We start from the raw sequence: 25,674 nt of genomic DNA on the forward strand, positions 1-25,674 counted from the left end.
GGTCACCACATGTCTCACATATCCTTTCCTAATCCATTTTCTGACACCAATGTCTTCCTACCACAACAAACTAACATAATCAATAAATAAACAAATAAATAAACACTATTGATTTGTCTATCCAACCCTCTGGCTTCCTTTCACTTTTTATCTCCTCACCACAAAAACAGATATGAAAAATGGTTTGGCTTGGCATATGAGATAAAAAGGAGTGTTCTTCAACTTAAGCAGAGCCAGGCTTCCCTTACTGGGTTCCTCCCTAATTGCTGTGTGCTGGAAACCCGATTGGAAACCAATGAGGGGGGAGCCCTAAATTTGGGCAGTTTAGATCTTGGCGATTAATTTAAAACCAATACCAAATTGGTGTATCTAGGGTTGTTGTTGGAGGGGCAAAGACTCAGTCTAGCTTGTTATAATTGTGCCCTACATGTATAGATATATAGATAGATATATAGATATATATATATATGTTTATTTGGGAAGGTTTGAGGCGGTGAGCCCATGACATGATGAGTCAGGCAGATGGGGAGGAGCAAATAATGGTTTATTTTTTAAGAAAGAAGGTGGAGTAACTCACATTATCCACTTGTCCAGTCAGCAGTTGTTGGATTGTGTGTGTGTGTGTGTTTTTTTTTTTTTTTTTTTTTTTTTTTTTCCTCTATTTTTTCCCGTTTTTTTCTTCATCTTGTGTTGGACTAAGAAGCAGATGAAGCAGCTGAAGTGGCACAAGTCATTACCCACATGCACAGCACTAATGAGTTATTGAGGTAGTTATGTAGATCTATAATAGTGCAAAACAGATGAGCTTAATTGTTGAGCTCAATAGTGCAAAACAGATGAGCTTAATTGGAAGCACAAAAAGAGAGTAAACAGTACCAATAGTTTTTGTCGATTTTTTAGAAAATTGACAGAATTATATACAGAGAAAGAGAAAATTATTGCAGGTTTATATTCTTGTAACAAGTATCATTCAAAATAAAAATAAAAAACCAATTGTTAAAGTGTGAAGCGTGTAGCTGTCAAGGGTTTGGAAGTTATTCCAGAATTACTTAGAACTTGATTTCATGGCTATTTTTGTGAAAACATATTCATATATATGGGTATAAATATATGTATTCACTATAATTGAAATAGCAACCTTTTCCCCGCTATCTATTACAACAAGTACAATTCAGATGAAGTTCCATGCCAAGCAAATCCAAATGTAAATTTACACTATCCATTGTGTCTGGCCAAGCTTATAAAATTGATACCCTTTGTTAGAAACTAAGCACATATATATATATATATATATATGTGTGTGTGTGTGTGTGTGTGTATATATATATATATATATATATATAGAATGAAAGTTAACATGCAGTTTCTAAAGTTTCATATTTTCCCTCTCATTGCTCACTCATTCAGTCAATTCCACGAGAGCTGGTTGGAGTCTTTCCACAACCCTTGTGTTCCCAAAAGTTTTGATAATGAGGGTGTACCTTGGCCCCCACGGAGTCAGCACAGGGGACATTGGAAACAACTGTATTTTTTTTATTTTATTGTCATTTTTCCCTTTTCATATTCTAGTATGTTCTATTTGTTTATTTTGTATGAGAATTGTACAAGTTGAGTCAACCTGAAGAGGATAATGTGGATAACCCCTTTTCCCTCAAGTACCACTTCAACTCCTTGTTGTTGGCTAGTTGGCTGTTCGGACTGGTTCAATGGACATGTACTTCTCCTCATCCTACTGCTACTACAAATCAGTTATTACTGCTCTCTTGTTCCCATCATATTCTCTGTATATTTATTCATGTTTACACACAGTCATAAAATTCCAAAGATGGGTACCTGTCAAGTTGGCAGAGCAATAACCCAGTCAGGTGGTGCTTCAATCACAAGTCAATTGTGGGTTGAATCTTTTGGTTATGGGTCCTCCTTTGGGGAAAGAGGATGCTGCCTGCATTCATATTGCAAAATTGCAAAAGCAAGGCACACAGAGAGAAGAAGCTGCTGTGAAGGGTTGAACAGTTTAGGGCAGCTCTGTGGTGCCATGTGGAGGCCATGAACGTGGCCGAGTCTCAACATCTGGAACACAGAATCCGTGTGGATCAATGCCAGAAGCACTCATTGGCTCCCCCCCCCTCCTTTATGATTGAAGGGAAACCCCACACGTATACCACACGCAGATTCCGAGCTTTGGAATCTGCTCCCTGTCCTCTCATCCTCCAATCTCTAGGGCTATCCTGATCTGAATAGCTGGGCTGTTGGATTGATTCCACATAGACCCATCTTCTTCATCGGAGGTGAGGGGTGGATTTGTTCATGCTTCAAGTTTGCCTTGTATTCTCCTGTATTTGCCACATCAGCACAGGAATGCAAAAAGCAAAAATGCTTTGTGCCATTTGGATCATGGGTTTTTGGGATGCACGTGGTGCATCAAATTGGGAGTTTTGAAAAATAATAATAATTAAGGCACGCCGAGTGCTTGTGTGTGGGATGTTTGAATTTTAGGTCTTGTTGTTATTAGATGTTGAGGCACGTGTGTCTGTTGTTAGATGTTATTCAAAGGTGATCATTTTGTGTGTTTATGATCTAATATCACATTATTCCATTTTCAGAAGAAGTTGTGACCTGTGAATAGGAATAAGGCTGATGTGGCTGTTTAAGTACGAAAATCCAAGAGAAATTGTTTCTCTCTGTAAAAAGATAATGCCTTGCAAGGAGGTTTAGTGGTTGCAAGGGATTATGGTTTCAATCCTGTTTGAATTATTAACTATTTGAGAGTTTCTCAACCCTCAGAGGACATTGATGTGTATACATGTCAACCTTCATGAAGCAATTACAAAATAAAAACCATGAAAAGAAGCACATAAGTTCAAGTTGGATTTTGGATACAAGGCAAACTTGAAGCATACAAGGCATGTACTCCAAAAAGAATGAACACATGTACTCCAAAAAGAATAGAGTTACAAGTGACAAGAAAAATTAAAGTAAAATTAAGAGTGATTCCCCCATCAAATTTCGTGACCTAACAATTTGAATAAGACTTGAAGTTGATTTGAACTTGATCATGCTTAAGCAACAATATATATATATATATATATATATATGAATGTTTAAAATCAACCACATGTAAAAATACACATGAGTTTTTCCTTATTAATTTGACTTTTTTCTTTCTCCTTATTTATTTATTTATTTTTCTAGTTTACACAACTTTTATGCAGTAGTATGGCTCACCTTTCAAAATTTCATTTACACCAAGGTTTTACTTTGATGTTTTATCACACTCACTAATGATTAACTACTCCCCTGTTCCCCTCATCCCCCACAGTATGATTATAAAGATATTAATAAATAAACAGACGATGCTTCTGAATTATGGCAATTTTTTCCCTGAAATTCCTCCATAGTATATTTGGTTTACTCTGACCTGATTGCCATTGCTTTTGCTTGGTTTTGACTGTTACCTGTCAGCCTTGCAAGCAAGCTCTTCAATAATTCATACCGTTTGCAGGCCCAGCTGCATAATCACACCATCATTCAGCAGAGAAGAGCTGTCTGTTACATTTTCCTGTACAAGTCCAAACCTTCACCTGCAATACTAAAAATATAAATATAAAAAATGAAAAATGATAATGGAGGGAACAGTGTGGAGGGAGATTTGTGAAAGCGGCTGCATTCTATCCCACACAACTCATTGACCACCAAATTGGCTTCAATTGCTCCAATGTATGTAGTGCACCATCTAATGTGAGCTCCACTTCCTCAAAAACTTTTTCCCTTTTCCCGTTCCATAAAAGTCCACCAAAAGCTACAAAATGTTCTAATTTTTTATATTGAAATATGTGGAAGAGGAGATGAAGCTTGAGGATCTCGTGATAAGTGTAAAGGGGGTGAATGAAACGTTGGTTCTAGAATAGGAGACATCTTCCTGAAGGGAATTTTGCTGCTGTGTGTGGACTAGCACCGCTTGGTAGGACCCCTGAAAGCGCGGGTATAGGGGCCCTGTCCAGCTCAGCACCGAAAATATCCTAGCAGACCCGTGGCGGGTGTGTACAGAAGCAGAGGCCGGGCGCACACCCCCCGAGAAGATTGTGAGCCCGCGGGTAATGGCGGGAGATTTGGTTTGTTTTTTTTACGCGCTGCGCCGATGCCGTTGTTGTAACTGGACGTGGTGAAAGGGGCATCCGACGGCCCCCCGCTCCGAACTGCTAGCTAGACGGGGGGTGGAAATCGCGGCGCCATGGCTCGCCACTGCCACCGCGACGAGGGATGCGCAGGCTGCTGCGTAAGAGCGAGGCGGTGGTCATGTTTATCCGCACTTCTGCAACTGGCACTGTTATAGATTGGGAAAGCGGTCAATCCTGGAGGCGGGGAGCTGGGAGGGAGGGCTCGTAACGAACCGGATTGACGTGGAGAGACTAGTGGCATTGTGGTGCACTCACAGGCCGAAACACACCCCCCCCCCCCCCCCCAAAAAAAAAAAAAAAAAAAAGAAAGAAAGAAAAAGGAAGAGATAACAACACGAAATAACGAGGTGGTTAGTTGGTTGTATCATTTGCAGATGAGGAATCTGCTGCAGCAGGAAGCGCGCATCCAGGGGGTTTCATTTGTCGAGTCGTTAGAATGAACGTAGTCGGGCTGGGGAAGAAATTCCGGAGGGCGCAGTGGATTTCGGTCGATGCTGAGGTGGCTGGGGGTGAAGGTATACCTAGAGTTGCGTGCGTACCTCTTGATTCAATCTCAAGCTCGATCTCGAGAGATTTTGCAGACAAAGAGCATTGTGAAGGGGAATAGCCAGCGAGGAGGAGCGCGAGAGAGGGAGGTGTGGGGAGAGAGAGAGAGAGAGAGAGAGAGAAAGAGAGGGGAGACAGAGCTGAGTAGGCGGTTAGGCCAAGTGACAAGCGAGAGAGACTTTTGGTAGGATCTGGATATTCGTTTCTGACTCTGAGATTACTTTGAGAGGTCACAGATAGAGGGATCAAGGGACCAAGGTTGGGGAAGATATATAGATGCTCGAAGGGGATGCGATCGTTTGCTTGGAAGGCGAGTTTCGGGAGCTAGACAGAGCTTGAGCAGGTACAATTGCGCGTTCGTGGGATTGTTCGACGAAGAGTTAATTCGAATAGAAGTTTTTTGAACCATTTGTATTGGATACGAAGTTTATCGCATGCTTGAAATTTGTACAAGCAAATCTTTGGGAGAAGTTGGTCAACATGTTGTTTGCGTTGACGCCTTGGTTGATTTCATCACCCTTTCTGTCGTTAGGATCTTTGATTGCCGTGTATGTTTGTGTATGATCATGCCTTAAGGATGGGAATCAGTTTGGTATGGGACGAGTACAAGTTTTTTTCGTCCTTATTCTGATTCAGCATAGATTTTGCAGCCGAGTGAAGTGCAAGTTGGCAGAAGTACGTTCAAAATAGAGATTTATGGTTTTGCCACCGTCGGGTGTTTCGTAGTTTTCGAGGGTATTGAGTATTGGCAGCACTGAGTTGCTTCATTTAGTTTCGGGCTGATTTTTGAGTTTTTTTGTAAGTATGATTTTGTATCATGCGTGCACACATGTTTTAACGACGGAGTTTTTGTGTCCAGTGCGGATACTCATCTGTTTCTGATCTTTCATTTTTTATTTTTTTCAATCTTTAACAGGCTTATCGAGTTTTAGGAAGGAATTGTTCTTGGAATTTTGGGGAAGAAAGGCGTGTTCGTTGGCTTGTAGCCACATACACCAAATTAGGAGCTCTTAAGATCTGTACAGTCAAAAGCTGCAAGAGCGATCCAGTCTGGTTCAGGAGATTCTGCAGTCTCCTTTTCATTGAAGGCTCTTCAGCTGTTTGCAACGTTTACCTTCTTTAATCTGCACTCAGGTGATTACCAAAATCTCAAAGTCTAAATCTTACACACGAAAGAATTTGGTCGTCGACACTGCAAAGACTCGTCTAATTTTGAACGGGAGATGTTTACGTTTTGGAGTTTGTCCCCGTCGAGAGAGTATTGTCTCTAATCTGCTGCATCGCGACTTAGGTGTTTGACCACCTATCAAAGTGATCCTCATTACTTCAACCGTGGATTGTCATACAGCTATGGACGCACGGGACTTGAGATTCAGGAGCTGCGAAGGCTGCGGAGGGGTCCACTGCTCTCTTTTCCCCGGAACGCCCGTGTCTGTGTCCTTGTCAAACTGCGACATTGAGGCCCTTGTGCAACCGTCTCCTGAGCAGGTTGAAGCCTATGAGCTGTACTTGCATCTCCCTGAGCTCACTCGGCTATGGCGGACAAAGCTCTATCCGCGTTGGGAAAATGAGATCATTGTGAGACCTGCTCTTCACAGCCTTGAACTCGTCTTCCGCGTGATTTCAGCTGTCTTGTGCGACACGAGACCATACATAGACCGCGATGAGTGGCTTCGGAGATTGGAATCGTTGGCAAACTTGCAACTGGAAATTATATCTTGCATCGTAGAAGGAGACGAGGAGGCTCCTACATCGAAGCTTTCTAATAGTTGCAGCTACGTTGGAACGGAGTCAGTGGTTTGGCACAAGTCTGGATCACGGCCTCTCGTGAGCAGGTTGAGCAAAGAGAGCTTATTGCCTCGTCTTGCGGCCTGGAGGACGGCGCACAATGTAAGCATATTGTTGCATTTCGCCATTGAAGGTCACATGGCACGTGCACCTTTCACGCTGGGCCTTGGCGAGCCCAATCTCTCTGGCAAGCCAGTTTTGGAGTACGACAAAGTTTGCACGCCTCTTGAGGTATACTACCGAGGGTTTCCCTACACTTACAGTAGACTTGTTCTCTTTATATCGTGTACGTGATTTGCATTAAGTTTGTTCGCAATCTGTTACTCGGTCAGCCTCTTTCGGGATCGAGTTTGGATTGCAGCGGGAGACCGTCGCACCTGTATGCTTGACATTCCGTAGGGTTGCATTGTGTCATTCCAACCTGTTCAAGATGATTTCGGACAAGCAAATTCTTAGTCGACACTGCATTTAGATTGTTTTGATTTAAATATACCTCTGATGTTTGATATGAATCACTTTCTACGAGATTGATACACTTGGTAGAAAATGCATCATATTTGTTCATATTTTGCTCATCATTGTCGGAACCTTATTCTGCTCGATAACAATATATTGTTCAGACGTTTGCGACCAGTACTAGTGAATGGGGATTAGGATGCAACTTCTACACCCGTTTTGTGTACACAGTCGGCTTTGGAATGTGTGAGGTCGGTCGAGAATGGGTGGCAGCAGCCATACGTGTGCTGCCTCAATCACCCATAGAACATTTAATGTTGTTGAGTACATTGAAGGAAATCTTACGGAGGGTTTTCATCACAGGTGTATGGCTGCAGACAATCCATGCCTGGGCATCCTGAGGATCACACTCTTTCGACTGTGCATCAAATCATGGAGGCATGGTTGGAGGTTGCTTCTGGTTTGTTGCAAAATGTGGAAAAGACGGTTAAAGAAGGAAATTTTGAATCAGCTGCCAAGAGCTGCAGAATTGTCGAGCGGGTGTGGAAGCTTCTCATCTCCACGATGGATTTGCTTCAAATTATGGACCCAGACGATTTTATGCGCTTGAAGGAGGAGCTTGCAATTTCTCAGGGCGGAACAGCCATCAGTACTGAACATATTGGTGGAGGTGAGACAATAATCTTGATGTCAACATATGTGACATCTGTTCAATTGACGTCTACTTCCCCGATGAGTTGCAAATTTGAGTTCTGATGGGCTGTGGTCAACTCTTTAGGTGCGTACTGTTTGCGATCTTCGAGGCTACGGCATGTTACGAAGGATTGCAAGGAGCTTCGGCATTTGGTTCCTAAGGTCGTCGGGGTTGAAGCTGATCCTAAAGGCGGTCCAAGGCTCCAAGAGGCTGTGATGGATTTGCTTCACTCCCATGGGTTGCGGACTCATGCAGCACCGCTGTACAAGCGCCCCTCGGGATACCATTCATCCACAATCCACCTGCTGCAAGCTTTCCAGGCGGTTGAGGCAGCAGTTCGTCAGTTCTATTTCTCATACCAGCAGTTAGTGATTGCTGTAATGGGAAGTGGTGAGTATAAGGCCACAGCGCAGACAGAAATATCCGCTGCAGACGCTCTAGCTCAAATTTATTTCGAACCACCTTATTTTCCAAGCCTGGACGGTGCAAAGACGTTTCTAGGTAGTTACTGGCATAACAATCCGGAACTTGAAGAAGGTGCTATTATGAGACAGCTCATGGTTGAGAAAACATCGCGTACAGGAAACTCTAGCAAAGCGTCTAGTGTTGCTAACAGTGACAGCAGTGACAGTACTAAGAATGATGAAGACGAAGAGCGAACACAAAAGGTGCTTTCACTTTCCTCTTTCCTCTTAATTACTTAATAGAACGAGAATTTCATCTGCAAATTTGTGATACATGACTCATTTATTTTCATTATCTGTGTGTATTGTCGATCGTCTAGGACGCGTGCTGAAGACCTTATCTTGATGGTTTCTCTTGCAGAAAAGCCTAGGATCTTCAGAGAGAAAGCAATACGTGAACGCTGCTTTTTCTTACAACAAACATCACATGTATCAAGGAGCCATGGGGGCTTGACAGTGTCGACATCGTTAGCAGCATGAAATTGTTAGCTGTCCTTCAAAGACGGAGGATGTTTAAATTTTAGCCATACATGGGATGGTAATAATTCTCACCCTTGGGTTGGTGCCTCGTCATTTGGAAGGTGGATGTCATCTTCAACCCATCCTTCCGCAGATACATGCCCACAGACCTGTGTGAAGGGCGATAGTGCCGATAATGTTCACTTCCCCCTCGGTAATGTGGGTGATAAATGTCAAGGAATCCTATGAGATTGAAAGGGAATATAGGGGATGACTTCGATAGTTCTTGTCCAGTAAGGAAGACGGATGATCTGTACTGGAGGTGTAAGAAGATTGTCGCGGGATTTATGTGTGAAGTTTTCCTCTCGTGAGTAAGAAGACGTAGCTTCCCATTTGTTTGCTCATCACTGTGGTAGAGGTGTACATTACATTATTATGGGGTGGACATTTTTGTGTACATTGGTCCTTCAGCCAACCGTCGAGCTACGAGATTGTAGTGCAAATTACAGACACTAAACCTACTATTATCACTGCCAGTAAAAGCACAATGCTTTTTGCAGTATATTTTTTATTGTACTCTCAGACTTTGATCTGTTCAGCTGACATTGTATCTTTTATCGCTCTATAGTCTCGATGTGTGATATTTGTTGAAGATCTGGACAAGCTTCTGCGTTGGAAGTAAACCCCAAGTGGCGTCAGATTTGAATTTTTGATTCGTGTAAGGTGTGTTCACAGATTTCTTGAGAATTCTCTATGCACAACGTTTCAACTCTTCAGTACTGACAAAATTCATTTAAGTGAAGTGAAACCTCACATTGGCAGAGTTTCGTTAATCCCTTGATGTTCCGCTGTGTCGACTCGCTGCGAGCACGATCATGTGTACCGAGAGAAAAATGGGCTCCCGGGGTCGTAAGCAGTTCTGACGTCATGGCTACTCTCATCAGTAGACCTTTGTTTGTCAATCTCATGTCATCATGTGATCCCTTTACCTTGTAATTGCTCAGTCTCACAGGCTTTCTCTCAATAGTATGTATTAAAGAGACCATTTCCACAATGACAAACTACTTCGCTTTGCTTGCAATGAGTAACACATCTTCGTGGTCAGCACGTTATGTCGTGCTCTCAAAATTTGTGTGTCGTCCAAGAAATTATCATCTGATTTCACGACGCGAACGTCTTGCATATGAGTCTCTAACTCCCATGTTATGCACCTCGATTCTCTTGAACAGATTCTGTCAAAGGCGCACGAGTATTTGTTGATGAAGCAGCAGCAATTTCTGAGCACAGGTCGTTGATAATCCTCATGACGCGTATTCAGACCAGGAGGTTCAACTGCGTGGAATTTGAGTGACGTCACCGATTCAGCAGCACGTGCATCAAGTATTTTTGCGTGGGCAGAGACTCTTCAGATGCAGGTTTAGAATTTTTCGTTCGAAGTGATTAAATGCTGGATTCTTGTATTGAATTCTCCGTCATGCATTGCAACATAAAAAATCCATTGAGGTTGATATAGTCTTTTCAGTTTGTTTTTTTGACAGTTTGAAAGATCACCTGTATCAGTACTGACGACCGGTGGCAAGTTCGCTCAACATGCTGACGATACGGACACTGACGTTACGTGCGGCTTCCTTTGTTTCTAGTCGCTGCTGAAGTTATAGGTAATATAGCTCTGGTCGGTGCCACCTATCAACCCCATCACAATGCTAGAGATTGGATTACTTGTAGGGAAAGCCCCTATAGATTTGCAGCACGTTGCGATCTGCCTGCCTTGCTGCGACAGGGAGCCATGCCGCTGGCACCTCACGCGCTCAGCAGCTGCCAGTTCTTCCTCCGGCGGAGACACATCTATTGTTGTCACACTCTCCATGTAGGTTTGCCCCACGATCCACAACATTCTACCCAGGTAGTACCACAACTGACTGCTTTAGCTAGCGGTCTGAGGCAAGACGGCTCAACATGTACTCATCTGCCCAGCCTTTGTTAAACTCGAAGTCCAATGCTGCGCAACCAGCTCATGAGCTCCCGCATATCCATCACCCCAGCTGAGGGCCCCTAATCCATGAGGGCATCGCTGTTACGACTGATGCGTCAGAGTAACCGTTCCTTTCGGTGGCCTTACACAAGCAATGCGGTGCCTAGAATCGACCCATCGTTGCCGCTGGAGGAAGATCAGATGGGGCACACCGTGAGATTCTCCCTGTCCGCGTCTCTACTTGTCGGCCGAAGCCAACACTCGCCTCAACGAAGCAAGACGTGAATATAAATGTGGGTCTGGTAGTCGTCAAGCATGTGGAAACGTTGGATCTCTCCGAATGAGTATGGAATCACGAGAATAAGATTGACTTCACTGTCCTCGGAGATGAGACGTGTGGAGTGAGCAATGTCGGCGCCGTGGATTGTGTCATGGACTTCGTTGTCGGTAACGACGGTGTGCGACGGAGCCCGAGAATTCGTTCGGGTATCGTCCATTTTCAGTAGGCTCTACCAACGATGAAAACAATTCCATACTTCAGGTGAAAGTATTTCTATTCAATTTAGATAGAAAAAAGGCCTTAATTGATAATTAATTTAAATAATAAAATTTTACCAAAAAGAATTAAGATTACTATTCATTGAACAGATTTTATAAAATTTCAATTTTTTGATTTTTTAATCTTTAAAATTTGCAAAATTTATTTAGATGCATTTGATAAAATGAAAATTCCATGTGCTTTTTCATATAATAAAATATAAGTATAACTTATTCTTATTTCAATCATTAGTTATTATATTTAGCATATTATATACATGTATAGTTTAGAATTGGTATTATTGGATATTAAAGTTTTTTATATTTGAAGATTGAAGATAGTATCATGTATTAAGAAGTGATAATTCCATTTTATATTGAATAATTTATTTTTAAAATTTAATAATAAAAAATATTAATTTTTTAGCAAAAGAGGCTCAAATAGTGCATTAAAGATTGTGAATAGTTATAATGGAAGAGATGATAAACTTTAAACTAGTAAAAATACTTTTCAATGTAGCAATGATATTAATAATGTTGTATGGTCTCTTTGCATAATATAAGTCATGGTTCTAAAAATAAAGAAAAGATTATCCTACTGCTATTACAATTATATTGTAAATAAAAAATAAAAAATATATTTTTAATTCAATATATATATATATATATATATATTGAAATTTACATATAAATTCTTAGCAATTATTTATGCCTTTTTAAATTTTTTTTAAAGATAAAAATTCTAAAAAGTAAAAATGATTTTTTTAAAGTGTTGTTAATACAACCACAATTTTTGCTATTGCTACCACAACTTGCCATCTAGAATATGCCATTACAGTTTTTACTAATGCCACTACAAGCTATTATAAACTTACATTGTATACCTTAATATAACTTTAAAAATGTTATTAATGTATACTATAATGGATAAAACACACATTCTTTATAGATGTATATTTTAGTATTTTATAAAGTACATTGTGGTGTGTAATGCAAGTGTACAACAACTTGTCATTAGAACAATGGCATTAGAACAAACCATGATTGCATGTGGTGGATAGCAAGTTATAGTAGCAATAGCAAAAATTGTGGTAACATTAACAACACCCTTTATGAGACCCTCAAGCTATTAAAAACTACATAAACAAGAGCACAATGTGGTTACACTTCTCTTTAGAAAACATATTCAAGACTTGAACTTAAATAATTGAAGTGTTCATGTTGGATTTAGACTACTTTAAGTTGAATGTTATTATTTAATTAGTCTAAATTAAAGAAGTTTTGACACAATCCCATGTGGAAAATATCAAAACATATATTGTCATGTATAAAAAGGATCTCAAATTGTATTGCTTAAGCAACACAATTTTTTGAGGAATAGAACTGGTATGAATAAATAACTTCATAACTAACTAAGCATTTTGCTTGTTAGCCTAAACTCATGACAGTATGAAAAATACTCAGACACAAATTCACCTACTTTCATTCTTCATGTCTACATTAGGCAACTTGGAGCATTAGAACACATGCCTCGTTTATTTATTTGTTTATTCATACTGTCAGTGCTTTTTGCATATTTTTTGAAGAACCGCCGATGATGGGGATTAACCAAATAGTGTGATGTGAAGTAGGTATGGTTGGTGACGCTGTTGTATATGATATTGCCGGTACACACCCTTGCTACAAATTGTCTCAACCAGCTCAATCGACGATGAATTCCCATCTTTCCAGTGTAATATGGGCACCCAACTCAAGGTCTGGAACCGATTCCGCCCACGAGCACACAGACAGGTTATGGCGATGCATCTCCAACCCTAATCTAGACGTGGGCACCGAAGAGATGAGACTCACGAGTGATCCCTTTTGGCAGCAATAGTCGGTGACATAGTCGGCTTGCAACAGGTATCACCACGTAGTCCATTGCAGTACATTCAGTGTGGAGCGCTTGTCAACGTGTGCAAGAAGGTGAACGTGACAAAGAATCTGCAGTACAGTGTTGCACAAAAAAACAAGAGGAGAGTTGACAAGCCAACAAACTGACTGCACGTGGTCAGTTGGTTATCCCACTCAACAGGATTTCGTATCTACTTCATGTACAACGCCCCCAATTTACACGTCGATTGATAGTACATCACTCATGGTAGGTGCCGAAACGGAACTAGAACCTTAATCGCTGATTTAAGAGGTCACCGTGTCTTTGATTAGGTTTTAGATGTGAGTTGGATTTTGTTTCTAGTTAGTCACCGTATATGGAGGGCGAAAGTTATCGGCGGGACGCCACGCAACGAATTCAAGTCGTGGAATTGTATTGTACATGATCAGTTTTGTGAATGTCATTGTTCTACCAGGTCCTGAGACCTTAAACTAACCTATTCCTTGTGAGGACCTTTTATTAACCCTCTGCATTATGGTGTGATGCTATGGTTTTTTAGAGCTTAATTTACACAATGATTGTAAGAAGAGAATAAATGCGGAGGAAAATCAACCGCATGCTTGAGCTGCAACTCTGCAGGCTTTGGGTAATTCCTTATCTTGCAGTTTCGATGGTGTTGTGAATTCCATGGCAGATTCAACGTCTGCGTGTCGAAGAGGACTGTCCCTGGCGTTGGTTGGGCTGCGATTGTTCAACCAACGGATGATGTCGTTGAACACAAGCTCGATGTTGTCATCTGACTCGCCTGCTGTCAAACCGTGCCACATGCCGGGGTAGAGCTTGAACTCTTTGTCGCAGCTCTTGGATGTTTGGAAAAGCTCTCGGCTAATGTTAGGGTCTGTCACGCGGTCCTCCTCTCCATGAAGCACCAAGAAGGGTAGCGTCACCTGTGATTGAAGCCAAAGAATGGGTTAGGCAGTCAGAAAACACAAGGATCAACATCATTCGAGAATTTAGAGAATTTTCTAAGTTGGCGTCAGCAACCTACAATGCGATCCATTCGTACCTCATCCAAATGCTTCGCAAGGTCCTCGCTCGCCTTGAGGCATTCAACGGCGGTCTTCACTCGCGGCAGTTGTTGGTAGATGAGTGGGTTAGCCCGAATCTGCTAGAAGGAAAATTTAATCGTTACCATCGACAAACCCAGCGAATTCAACCATGTGCATAGAAGAAAGAATTAGTACACGAGAGAAACTAGTGGATCCACCTCTTGGCGCTTGATCGGGTCCTTGAAGGCGTTGTCAATGATATTCGCAGACGGCACAATCTTCCAGGATGGAATATACTCTGCGAGCTTGAGTAGAATTGAGGTAAAGATTGCTGGCGGCTTCACTTTCTCAGAGATTTTGCACATGGGAGCTTGCAAAATTGCACCACTCCATTCTTGAGGTTCTTTGCGATGGATGTAGAGAACTACAGCACCACCCATTGACTCACCATACAGAAACCTCGCCTTGTTCCCGTAAATTTCCATCTCTGCTAGAAGAAACAAATAAAGGATGGACAATGCCCCAGATTAAGCAAGCCATCTCAATAGTCTACATTTTAGTCGTAAAAGTTTCTCAGATTGTCGCTAGAGAGACAGTGCACTAGATACCTCGTATACTTTTGAAGAAGGCGATGGTATCGTTCACAAGGGCTGTAAAGCTCTCCACGTAACATCGCCGACCGTCCGATTTGCCGTGCCCTTCATAGTCGATGCCGAACACGGCGTATCCCGCTTGTGCAAAGCGAATTCCAGTCTCTCTCATAAAAACGCTGCACTCCATGGCGTATCCTGATACATAATTGACCACTTGCTTGTTATACCAAGATGATCGCACCCTCATAAAATTGACCGAAAGTCTGCGGATCGATCAGAGTTGAGAGGTGGCATTCACAAGTAACAGACAGAAAATAATGAAAAATTCACAATTTACCATGACACAAGAAGACGAGTGCCTTGATCTCCTGATGCACAGGCAGCCACCGGCACGTGAAACGCTTTGTCTCCCAGCACTCAATGTACTCCTGAACAATACGCAGAAGGAATCAAGTTCAGCCCATCAATCTCTAGAAGGAGGAACTTGAGGTATGTGAATTTAATCACTCGATCACTCAAAGTTGCTCAGACGAACGGCATGATCATATATGGTTGCAGAGCTTTCGACCAGCACTTATGTTACGTGTCATTGTTCAGTAGCTCTACCTCTTCGTAGTGGACATCCTTTTCCGCCAGATCTTGATTACCCTGCATCGAGAGAACAATCCAACTATTAATGCTGAAAATCACAACAACAACTGGAATCGATTCTGCCGGCGACTGGAGTATAAAGCATTTGTGTTGCTGAAGAAGGAAGGGGGAGATTAGATAGAAGAAGAGTACGGTCACCGCAGCAAGTGTGAAGGTTTTGCGAGCTTCGAGGCACTTCCAAAACAACAGGGAGTTTCTGAAATAATTCAGATTCAATCCTGGGTGAAGCATTGGACTCTAGATTCGTTCAGTAAGCTGCAGAATCTCAAACCTGACGATGAAATTCCACTGAACCCATGGTCAATGTGTCGATCAATTGTAGCTTCACCTCCGTAATTCAAGAATCTGATGTTCAATGGAAAGCCAATGAACGTTAGAAGATAACGTCGAGCGTGTATTTCATGGAACCAGACCAAAGAGACTAAATCATCCAGTCACTCAACGAAAGTTTCTGCAATAATTGCAGTGCTTCTGCGGGAAGATCTCAGTCTTACCCTTACCATGGCAACCGGAACGCCAAAAACGCCGTAGCAGTCTTGCAGGGTTCAATCAAGTGTTGTACACCCGCGAGAAAAGTCAACTTCCTTCGTAACGTTCCCTGGACTACATAACCCTCTTCTCGACATAAAAAAAACCGCAAGTCTAGAGCAGCGCCACAGCTGCGCAATGCTCGTGGGCCTCGAGTAAATGCCTTCTCCCAAGGTCACCCGAAAACTGCAGCGGACCCAAACCTTTGATAGTAGCACAAGACAGTCACGCACCCACATGCAAGTCCCGACTTCGACACCCAGCACTTCGCCGACGATCCCAGAACACCAACTGATCCAAGAGGGACGAAGCTCCAGTCAAGCGCGACACATCAAGTCACGCGTCAAGGCCACTTTATACGGAGCAAGCGCTGGCGCAGGCGCAGTCGCGCGTAGGGGCTCATGAGAGCTACTGCTCTAGCCCGCGACGGCATCTTCCCAACCCCCACTGCACCACTGCAACGAAACGACTACGATAACGACACCTACGACGACGACGATGCAAAGCCCAGCTCAGCCTTCACGGGCACCCGAATCGCATCACCCACCCCTCCGATCCTTCACCACCACCACCACCACCATCACGACCACCATCTCCACAGCGCCGTGCTCAATCGAACATTGTGGGGGCGTGGTGACTGACTGGCACACGATCGTCGTCGTCGTCTTCGTTGCCATCGCCATCGTCATCGGCATCAGCGTCGTCGTGGGGAGGGGGTAAAGAGGGCGTCGTCATGCAAGATTCGACCATGTCAACTTCGTCGTGGGGCTTCGTCGTCTCCGCGCATTCAAGTCGGCGCAGTGAGCCTCGCCTCATGTCGCTCTCCGACTCCCTCGCACCTTTTGGATGCTCTCCCATCGCTCGGTATTTTACTCCCTTTTCACACATAAACTCCATAAATTAACAAAGACATATATATATATATATATATATATATACATATGAATGAATGAATGAAGAAAGGAAAGAGAGAGGATGAGAGAGCGGTGTATATCTAGATTGAAAAGTGGATGCCTTTGAAGGACATATCAAAATGATATATTGTTACTTGTTTTGCTTTTAGGAGCAGAAATAGAACGTTTCTCAAAATTAGTGTAGTGTATCATGTCTTTTTGTCCATCTTGTAAAAGAATGCTATTGAAATGGACACATGTTGTGAGTTAAATAATACCTGAGAGTTCTTGTTGTTTAAAAAATGTTTGTTAGATTGGAATTAAGGGTAGTGTCATTTTGTTTTGTTTTTTGAAAAGTCTATTCAGGTTATTTTTTAATATAATTTTAAAAATAAGACTATATATATATATATATATATATATATATATAAATATATACAGATACATACATACACACAAATGATTGTATACATTATTTTATGCAATATTAAACAGATCATTGTATCAATTGATATGTGAATAAAATATATTAATTAATTAATTAATATATTTTAACTATATTAATGTATCACTTGTTAATTTATTGCTTAATTTGTTAATTATTTTGGCAAATTACCATAATAAACTTATTAAAAAACTAACATGTGTCAATTTACACATCATGAAATCTAAATATTCATAAATAAATAATCTTTATAATAATCAAAAAATTAATGTATATGTAAATCTATTCATTATATAAGACAGTTTGGATATAATACAAAGAGACAAAGAAGTCACTTGATTGGTTGTGGAGAAGGAAACTTAGAAAATGCAAGGAACATGAGAATAAGGGAACATTGAAACATGGGAACAAGGGAGTATAGATGAATAAGAAAATGGATGAATGTACAAGAGATCATAGTGTCCAACAACACAAGTTTCAATTAGTACATGTGTATATATATATATATATATATACACATATATTCATCAAGCTAGAGATATCAATTAGCAATGTCAATTAAAAGATTAAAGACAAAAAAATATAATTTATTTTAAATTTTTTAAATAATGGAGATTTTTAGACGAATTAGTAATGAAAATATATTTAAAGCTAAATTTGATTTAATTATTTTTTGAAGAAAAAAAATTAACATTACATTGTTAAAAATAAATTAGACTTATAAGTATTAAAACATATAAGAGATATAAAATAAATCAAAGAAGTAGCATGAGTTTTTTTTGTGTAGTAAAAAATATTTTAAAACATTTAAAATATGATTTCGAAGTAAATCACCTAAAATTAAAATTTTCAATAGAAGTCACTTGGTAGTAATATCATGATAGTGGATGCAATTGAAATAAGAATATTGTTCAAAAAATAAAATTTTACTATAATTTGATGCTATTTTAAGACATAATCTTAAATAAATTAGTTGTATATAATTTGAAATAAATATTTATATCTTGAAAGAAATATGTTTTTAACATTGGTAATATATATGCATAATGACAATTATTGGATTATAATTTAATATTATAAGTATATGTAAATATATAATATATTTTTAAGATTAAAAAATAAGATATTTTATTATTTTAAATATTAAATTAATAATCTCAATACCTTATTTAAATAATTAGTATTATAAAATAATATAATAAAATATATTTTTAAAAATATAGTAGCAATAGATATTTTGATAAACCAGATTATTACTAAACATATCACTTTGATAATTATGTCATTTTTTATATATATCAACATATACTATAAATTAAAATAAATAAATAAATAATTTATTAATTAAATTAATAATATGAAAATTAAAATTATTCTTTGTCTAATAAAAGTAGAATGAAACTATCTATTAAAATTTTATATAAATCATTCAAAATAGATCACATTTCAAAACACTTTATTTAATTTGATATTTTATATTATTATTATTTTATATTTTTATGTTTTTAAAACCAAATATCTCATAATACTTTATTTTTATAATTAATGTTGTAAAAGAATATAAACCAATTAGAAAATTAATTTTAAATATAATAGCAAAATATGTTTTGATAGACCAATTTATTACTAAAAAAATCACTATTATAATTATGTCAATTTTTTTTATGTATCAATATACAATATAAATTACAACATTTTTTTTGTTCAAACTTTTACAATTAAATTTTTAAAAGATGAAAACCAAAAATTTGATGTAATTTTATTTTTGTGATTTAAAAGCCACACATGCCAACATAAGTTTATTTTTTCATTAATTACTACAATGGATACAAAATAAAATTATAAATGCAAATTTATAACAAGAATTTTAAGAATGTTATTTTGTTTGAAATACCAATATTATATTTTATTCTAAAACCATTAATACTCTTGACAATTCACATTCTTGACTTTATAGTCTAAAACCACCAACATATTTTTTTTTCCGACTAAGAATATAAATGCTTTAAATATTCATTTTAATAGATATTGCATAATACAATCTAAATGTTTTCAAAGATTGGAGGTAGAATAGAAAATATAGAAATTTGTTCTACTTAATGATACTGTCTAAAACAACTATTCTTTGTCATGTAACTCTAATCCATACTTTTCTGATTTAAAAAAAAAAAATCAGAATATTTAAAAGGATGTTATTACATTTTTTGCAATGTTGTATGCTAGTTAGTTTTATTATAAGCTACAAGGTGATATTAGATTTTTATTTCTACTTTGATTTGTCTTTAAAGATCTTACCATTTTATTATTTTGATTTGGTCGAAAAATAGCTCTAAAAATGTATTCCTAATATCTCTCTGCATCTTCAACCTAAAAGAAAGTTTTTCTAAAGATATCTTAATATTGGATTGAAGCAAATTAAGAGCTTTTTTGTTTATTTTTAATTAATCAGTATAATTAATTGATTTTCTTTTTTTATAGCTATAGGATATTTTTAAAGCAATAAATTATTATTTCAATTGTTTTGTAATAGAAAAAAAAATTCTTATAAATTTTTCTTCTTAATTTTATTTGTTATATACTAATATCTATCTTTTTGTGTAATTTAAGGTTTTTTATTGCATAAAAATAAATAAGAACTTTAGTTTTATCCTACGAGTTTTTCTATTATATTTTATATTAAAATGTGAGCCTCGCTATTTTACAATATTATAGTTTAGAAGAATTGGATGATAAAATAGTTGAATATCTAGCAATATTTTATCTAATTGTAAGGTTTCTATTTGGATGTCTCATCTTAGAATCAATGTTTTTCTATTAATTTTATAAATCTCTTGTAGTGGTTGGTTTTGAATGCTAAATGAGTCCCTATTACCTCATAAAATCTTAAATGAGAAAGAGTGCCATAATAGATCAATTTGGCAAAAAATAACAACCCAATTATTCACTTCAAAATTTAATAAAACATGCTTGGATGATCTAAAGTCATTATAAAAAAAATGCATTAAGTAATATAATACCATATCTATTCATTATGTATGATATAATTATATATTTTTATTATTATTTATTATATTCATAATTAAGAAATAAGGCGCTATAATTGTTTAACTTGCATAATGCTAAATTTTTTTATAGTTTAATAAGCTTGGTTGAGAAAAAGAATAAAAGACATAATTTTTCAATCATAAAAAATAATTTGGTATCCAATAATAGTTATTTGGACATTTATACTTAAGGTCTTTAGCAATAATTCTTACAACATTATAATTCTTCTCCATATCTTAAAGCTTATAGAATTTGTTTTTGAGGATATATATATTTTTTAATCATAGAAGGTCTATCTTGTGATAAAAAAACAACTTATAACTTATTTTTTTTATAAAGTATTTAATGTCTCCCTCTCAACCACCACTCTTTCTTAAAGAAAAGAAAGAAAGAAATTCACAAAAGAAAGAGACATATTAATAGCTAATTGTCTATAAAGATGTCACATGAAATATAGTAATATCAATTGAGGATGCAGAGTTAACAATTCTTTGATTTTACATCAATAAAAGAAAATACAAAGCATTGATTTATTTTTATTACTTTGTGTTTGATCTACAATTTAATTTTTGTAGTTGTTTGGATGTGTAAGCAAGACATATGTGATTTAAGTTTCATAATAAGGGCTCTTCTAGAAGTAAGAATATGACCTACTTTCTTTTAAAGATAATCTAGTCATTGTTTAAATATAAGTTGTGAGGATTTGTCCCCATATGGATAACATTTATAACAAACTTGTTGAGGTGATCTGTATCTCATTTTAAAATGTTGGCACCAACTTTGAAAAAGAAATTTAGGTTATGAATAAACAAACATCAAATGTTGCAAGAATATTCTAAAAGCAAGCCTTCTTCTTGATTGACATTGTATACATCATTATCCTACAATCTTACATCTTCATATTCATAACCTTGTCTATTAGAAATACAATTAGGCAATCATTTGTGTTTCTTCATAGAATATCAAGTGGAACATGTAAAATTGTTGTTGTTGGCATTGAAAATAGATTTGTGCTATTTTTAATAAGATCAATTGAAGTCATTTGTGTCATTTCGTTCAAATAATTATTACAAGGAAATTCAATCATTTTATTCAAATTTTAATCTTAATGTCCTAAAGAAATCCCAATACAAGTTTTAATCTTGCTATAAGGAAATTTCTAACTAGAATGATGATCAAATTGTACAGGTTTAATATTTTGGAATCTAAGAATCAAACTAATGGATTAAATAATTGAATTGATCCAATAAAAGTACAACTCTAATAACAAATAACAAAAGGTGATTCATCATAGCTCTAGGTTTCCATCAATCCAAGGCCAATGTTGCTCAATTCAATTCTAAGAAGAAAATGGGCCTTCCCAACAAATTATTCAACCAATGGTAAATTTGGGAAAGCCTTTGGCACAATGAAGATTGTTGCCTTAAACAAGAGGTTGGCATGGTCTACTCTCAAACCCTCTGGGATTTCAACTATTCCAAACAAATACACTACCAAAGCACTCATGGTTTGAAAGTTACTATGGTCCACTCTCAAACCCTCTGAAATTTCAATTATTCCAAACAAATACACTACCAAAGCACTCATGGTTTGAAAGTTACTATGGGGAGATAAACACAAGATAGAAAAACATGAAACTATGCTCGTAACTAGCTACTCTGCTGGGTAACACGGGTTTATAAAGCCAGAGATCTGATTGTAGTTGTCAACGACGTTTACTGCAGTAATGTGGCAGGGCGATATGACAATAGCCTTTACAGATTGACATCGCCGCACGAGGCAAGGCCTTCCGAAATATCTTTACTACACAATCCAAATATCTTTACAATGTAAAGTATTAAAAAAAATCAAACAAACAATGGCTTAGAAACCCCAATCTTTAAAGCTTCCTACGATACTCCAAAATCCTTAAACAGCAAGGCAGTTGCTCAATATTGAATTTACAGATAATACAAAGGAAGACAACCATCCACGCGGGTGACCACCGGCTGGCATTCCTAGCCCAGACGAAGAACCAAAGGGCTTCTACCACCTCAAAAGAAAGACATGCCAATTGGAGCCTGCAGAAAAATATGCTCATTGAATCTCAATCTTACAATTTTTCCATAAATGCCCCGCATCTCCAAACGACCTCACAGCTGACTAATTACTCATGCGCAACTATCCAGTCTTGGATTGAAAGTGAACACCTTGAATGGAATCCCCTCACACCAGTCAGCTACCTGAGACCACAATTGCTGAGAAAAGGAATATACAACAATTTGCGGTGTGATATAACGCCTAGAAAAAAGGTATACAAGATCCCCTACGATAACACAAGAAAACGAAGAATAGGAGAAATTTTCCACCATGGCCTCAGGCATTCGTGTTACTTCGTTCCAGTCTTTGTAAACCGGATCATACTCCCAAATCGCAATTCCTACATAACTTTTCATGCCCGGAAGATGAAATACGTTATGATTTACTATGTCACCCACCACCAAAAGTCGACCTTCTCGCTCAAGAAGGCTTGCACACGAAGCATACGCAGGTACACTCATCATCATCCAGTTGCCTTCTTGTACATCAAGAGCATGCACGAATTCCGAGGATAGAAGGTGGACCTTTCCGTGATTAAAAACACTCTGACCTCTGAACTGTTCACTGCTGTGAACATCTCCTACATCTATCCAGCGGTTCAACTTGGAGTCGTACTCCTTCGTCGAGTGGTCAAGCACTCCCATCCAAAGCCATCGAACTTCTGAAGCCTCACAAACCACGTAAAGCTTGTAGCTCATAAAACTCGCTTCAGTATCAACAACCAGAGTTACAATAGAAACTCGTGAGCATGGACTTGGTATTATCTTCCACGCTTTTGTTATAGGGTTACAAACATAGAAACACACGCCATCTTCCCCGCTGTCGTTTAAGTCACGACAGAAACATACAAGACCTCCAGCTGCGGCAACAGGTACACTGCCTTCAGGAAGACTTGGGAACTCAAGTTTGAATGTTCTGTTGCTAACGGGGTCAAAAATTTGTCCCTCGTACTTGTCTTCATGTTTTAGATCTGGCGATCGATCTGCAAAGGAGAGAATCCAGGTCTCATGCGCAGCATTCTGGGAATGCATCTGAAAGAACCCTTCAGATTTCATCAAATTAAGCCACCTTTTACAGACAGGCCGGAAGCGTGCACAACTTGCCACGGGAAGCCACAGCAAAATTTTATCCGCTACATCTTCAGGAAGAGATTGCCATATATTTTCATCCATCTCTGGGTCGCTCTCTCGATTTCCAAAGCTCAAGTTCCTCTCGAAAACTACTTGACCGTCTTTGTCTTCTTCGAAAACTTCTGCAGCTCCAAGTTGTGATTGAGAAGTTGGCCGAGCCGAAGAGTCTTGAGAACATGGTCCAACTTTCTCATTGCTGATTTCACAGACAAAATCTTCTGACAGTAACCCATAGCCAGGCGCCTTTGATATCACATTCTGAAATGAAGTAACAGAAATTCATCAACTTTCTATACAAATGAGGTCCTCCACAATTTATAAAAGCAACAACAGCTAGTTATCCCTTCATAAAACAAATAGATGTCCATTTCTGATATACAAATACCTGTCTGACCACGACACTTGCATCTTCAAAAGTTTCAACACTTTCTACACCGTCTTCATTTCTCTCAAGTCGAAAAAGCCTTCTATCGTGTGGAAGCCGTGAGGTGTCTTCGTCAGTCCGTACATCACTTGTCAAAGTATCAACTCTTAAGCTTGTTGAACATTCTCCTGTGGTGACGTCACTGGAATTGTTTCTTGAGACTTGACAACTTAACGGTCCCCCTTCCAAGATTCTGCTTGTCCGAACACGTTTGACGAGGCAAGTAACACCGGCTACAACTCTATACTCATAGTCTTCACTCTCAGTTTTAGTCTCCACTTTGTTGTCTCCATCCTCACAATTATCCCGTTGGAATTCAGAATTTTCAAAATCTTCTCTGCCAACGTCCTTGTCTATCAAAATCGCCTCAGGTTTACATGGAAGCTGTGAGCTGCTTCCAATCGCCTGTGAATCTGCTCCATCCATCACTAAGACCTCTCCGACGTCCTTCAGAGGATTTTTTTGGAGATAAAAGCTTCTACATGCCGGAGGGTTTTATGGAGTCAATATCACGCCTTGCTAAGACAATCAGACCTATTTCCAGAGCAACATGAAAAATGAAAAACCTGATGCGATCTTGTCAGAACAATACCATTCGGCTGCAAGAAATGTTTCATTCATCAATATATACTACAAATCTCGTGAGCTTAAAGAGTTTGACTATATTTGATGATTTTAAAGTTACCACAAGTCAATGAAAACAATGTCATCAACCTGCTTCACAAGTATGAATTTTCTACTTCGTCCTTCACAACTCAAAGCGGGTCAACAAATGCGCAACCTATTCAACGCTAAGGAATCGCTGTAATACCTAACAAGACCACCAGCATCAAATCTTGGAGAAAGTGCAAAGTTACTGGAAAAGAAAGCTCAATCCTTAATAATTGAAATACAACAGCAACACAGGGATATCATAATCCGTCAGCGAAGAATTCTACAAATCTGCCCATCCAGTGCTAATGTGGACTGCTCTAAATACTCCGCATGACACAAAAACTACCAAAAACATTACAGGCATAGCTCAGATACATGACGCTCTGCAAAGAAATTGCGACCTCATACCAAGGCCATCACACAGAACGTGCAATAGTTCTCACCAGCAATCGCCAAGATTCAAAATAGACGTGCTTCTAATCTCACACACCTGTTTTACGACCAATTTGAATCAACACTCACTCAACTAGGAGACATTTATTACAAAACAAACGACCAAATGGAGTTGCAAGATGACGCTACTTTAAAATGGCCACAGATTAATAAAGCATCAAATCCTGACAGGATTTATCGACCACTCTACATATCTAGCAAGTCCCCGAAACATTGCCGAATGAAATTATCTCGGCATTCGAGACCATACCGAGGTCTGCATATCCGCACTCCGAACTGCGAGCGTCTTCCGCACAGCAGCAACCTCAAAACTTCATATCTCCAGAAGAAATCGACACCGTTGCACAGCAATTCCGCACCAGAAAAATTGGCTGAATACGATCCTTGCTCGCGATCCCGCTGCACAAGGTCTTACCAAATCCCGCAACTCCAGCACCCTTCTCATTCCAAGGTTGTCCTATGCCCTCCCATATTCTCTTGATACCCTCGTTAATATCCGCTTTATGCCTGTTTCACACATGCACATATATATATATATATATATATATCAATACGTGTATGGATATCAACCTCTGGTTTGGAAAAAACCGGTGGCCGCAGACGGGCGGAACCAATGGCGGCCCTATGACCGCACCGTGGAAACACCGGGCGAAAACGTGTTCCCGAGGGGGGGGTGATCCGGCGGTGAAGCAGGCTTTCATGGAAAGAGAGCTTAGCTTGCTCGTCGACTTGGGTGGCAAGTTGCGGCGTGGTTCCGAGGGCA

At 38.7% G+C, this 25,674-nt stretch overlaps 3 protein-coding genes across 12 annotated transcripts; 1 reads left to right on the forward strand and 2 right to left on the reverse strand.

Annotated features, from left to right (window-relative positions):
• Positions 1-4,187: 4,187 nt before the first annotated feature.
• Positions 4,188-9,147, forward strand: LOC112288530 (nematode resistance protein-like HSPRO2). Its single transcript, XM_024532781.3, has 6 exons — positions 4,188-5,067; positions 5,641-5,858; positions 6,073-6,743; positions 7,332-7,638; positions 7,747-8,330; positions 8,488-9,147. The coding sequence occupies exons 3-6, from the start codon at positions 6,075-6,077 to the stop codon at positions 8,578-8,580; spliced, it is 1,653 nt and encodes a 550-aa protein (XP_024388549.1). The 5' UTR covers positions 4,188-5,067; positions 5,641-5,858; positions 6,073-6,074; the 3' UTR covers positions 8,581-9,147.
• Positions 9,148-13,344: 4,197 nt separating this feature from the next.
• On the reverse strand, positions 13,345-16,469 carry LOC112288531 (caffeoylshikimate esterase). Of its 6 annotated transcripts, none has more exons than XM_090254111.1 (8): positions 15,755-16,469; positions 15,532-15,605; positions 15,216-15,257; positions 14,947-15,037; positions 14,625-14,804; positions 14,235-14,503; positions 14,034-14,132; positions 13,345-13,914 (listed from the first exon to the last, which is right to left on the reverse strand). In XM_090254111.1, the coding sequence occupies exons 2-8, from the start codon at positions 15,556-15,558 to the stop codon at positions 13,576-13,578; spliced, it is 1,047 nt and encodes a 348-aa protein (XP_090110237.1). In that variant the 5' UTR covers positions 15,559-15,605; positions 15,755-16,469; the 3' UTR covers positions 13,345-13,575. The 6 variants fall into 6 exon arrangements, with proteins under 6 accessions (XP_090110237.1, XP_024388551.1, XP_090110236.1 ...); XM_024532783.3 differs by having other exon boundaries at positions 14,235-14,506; positions 15,761-16,409; XM_090254110.1 differs by having other exon boundaries at positions 15,399-15,605; positions 15,761-16,409.
• Positions 16,470-22,076: 5,607 nt separating this feature from the next.
• LOC112288986 (F-box only protein 6) lies at positions 22,077-25,347 on the reverse strand. Of its 5 annotated transcripts, none has more exons than XM_024533812.3 (4): positions 25,162-25,312; positions 24,902-24,948; positions 23,766-24,282; positions 22,077-23,638 (listed from the first exon to the last, which is right to left on the reverse strand). In XM_024533812.3, the coding sequence occupies exons 3-4, from the start codon at positions 24,228-24,230 to the stop codon at positions 22,322-22,324; spliced, it is 1,782 nt and encodes a 593-aa protein (XP_024389580.1). In that variant the 5' UTR covers positions 24,231-24,282; positions 24,902-24,948; positions 25,162-25,312; the 3' UTR covers positions 22,077-22,321. The 5 variants fall into 5 exon arrangements, with proteins under 5 accessions (XP_024389580.1, XP_024389578.1, XP_024389575.1 ...); XM_024533810.3 differs by having other exon boundaries at positions 23,766-24,338; positions 25,162-25,302; XM_024533807.3 differs by lacking the exon at positions 24,902-24,948 and having other exon boundaries at positions 23,766-24,338; positions 25,162-25,347.
• Positions 25,348-25,674: the final 327 nt, after the last annotated feature.

This window comes from Physcomitrium patens, chromosome 11 (assembly GCF_059467195.1).
Source record: "Physcomitrium patens ecotype Gransden chromosome 11, ASM5946719v1, whole genome shotgun sequence".
Lineage (NCBI taxonomy): Eukaryota > Viridiplantae > Streptophyta > Bryopsida > Funariales > Funariaceae > Physcomitrium > Physcomitrium patens.

Coding starts and splice junctions, on each gene's coding strand:
- LOC112288530 (XM_024532781.3), top strand. CDS start 6,075: ATGGACGCACGGGACTTGAGATTCAGGAGCTGCGAAGGCTGCGGAGGG. Junction 6,744..7,331: donor AAGTTTGCACGCCTCTTGAG/GTATACTACCGA, acceptor TTTTCATCACAG/GTGTATGGCTGCAGACAATC. Junction 7,639..7,746: donor TACTGAACATATTGGTGGAG/GTGAGACAATAA, acceptor TCAACTCTTTAG/GTGCGTACTGTTTGCGATCT.
- LOC112288531 (XM_073537302.2), bottom strand. CDS start 15,491: ATGCTTCACCCAGGATTGAATCTGAATTATTTCAGAAACTCCCTGTTG. Junction 14,805..14,946: donor ACTCGTCTTCTTGTGTCATG/GTAAATTGTGAA, acceptor ATTATGTATCAG/GATACGCCATGGAGTGCAGC. Junction 14,133..14,234: donor ACCCGATCAAGCGCCAAGAG/GTGGATCCACTA, acceptor TCCTTCTAGCAG/ATTCGGGCTAACCCACTCAT.
- LOC112288986 (XM_024533807.3), bottom strand. CDS start 24,230: ATGGATGGAGCAGATTCACAGGCGATTGGAAGCAGCTCACAGCTTCCA. Junction 23,639..23,765: donor CAAGTGTCGTGGTCAGACAG/GTATTTGTATAT, acceptor ACTTCATTTCAG/AATGTGATATCAAAGGCGCC.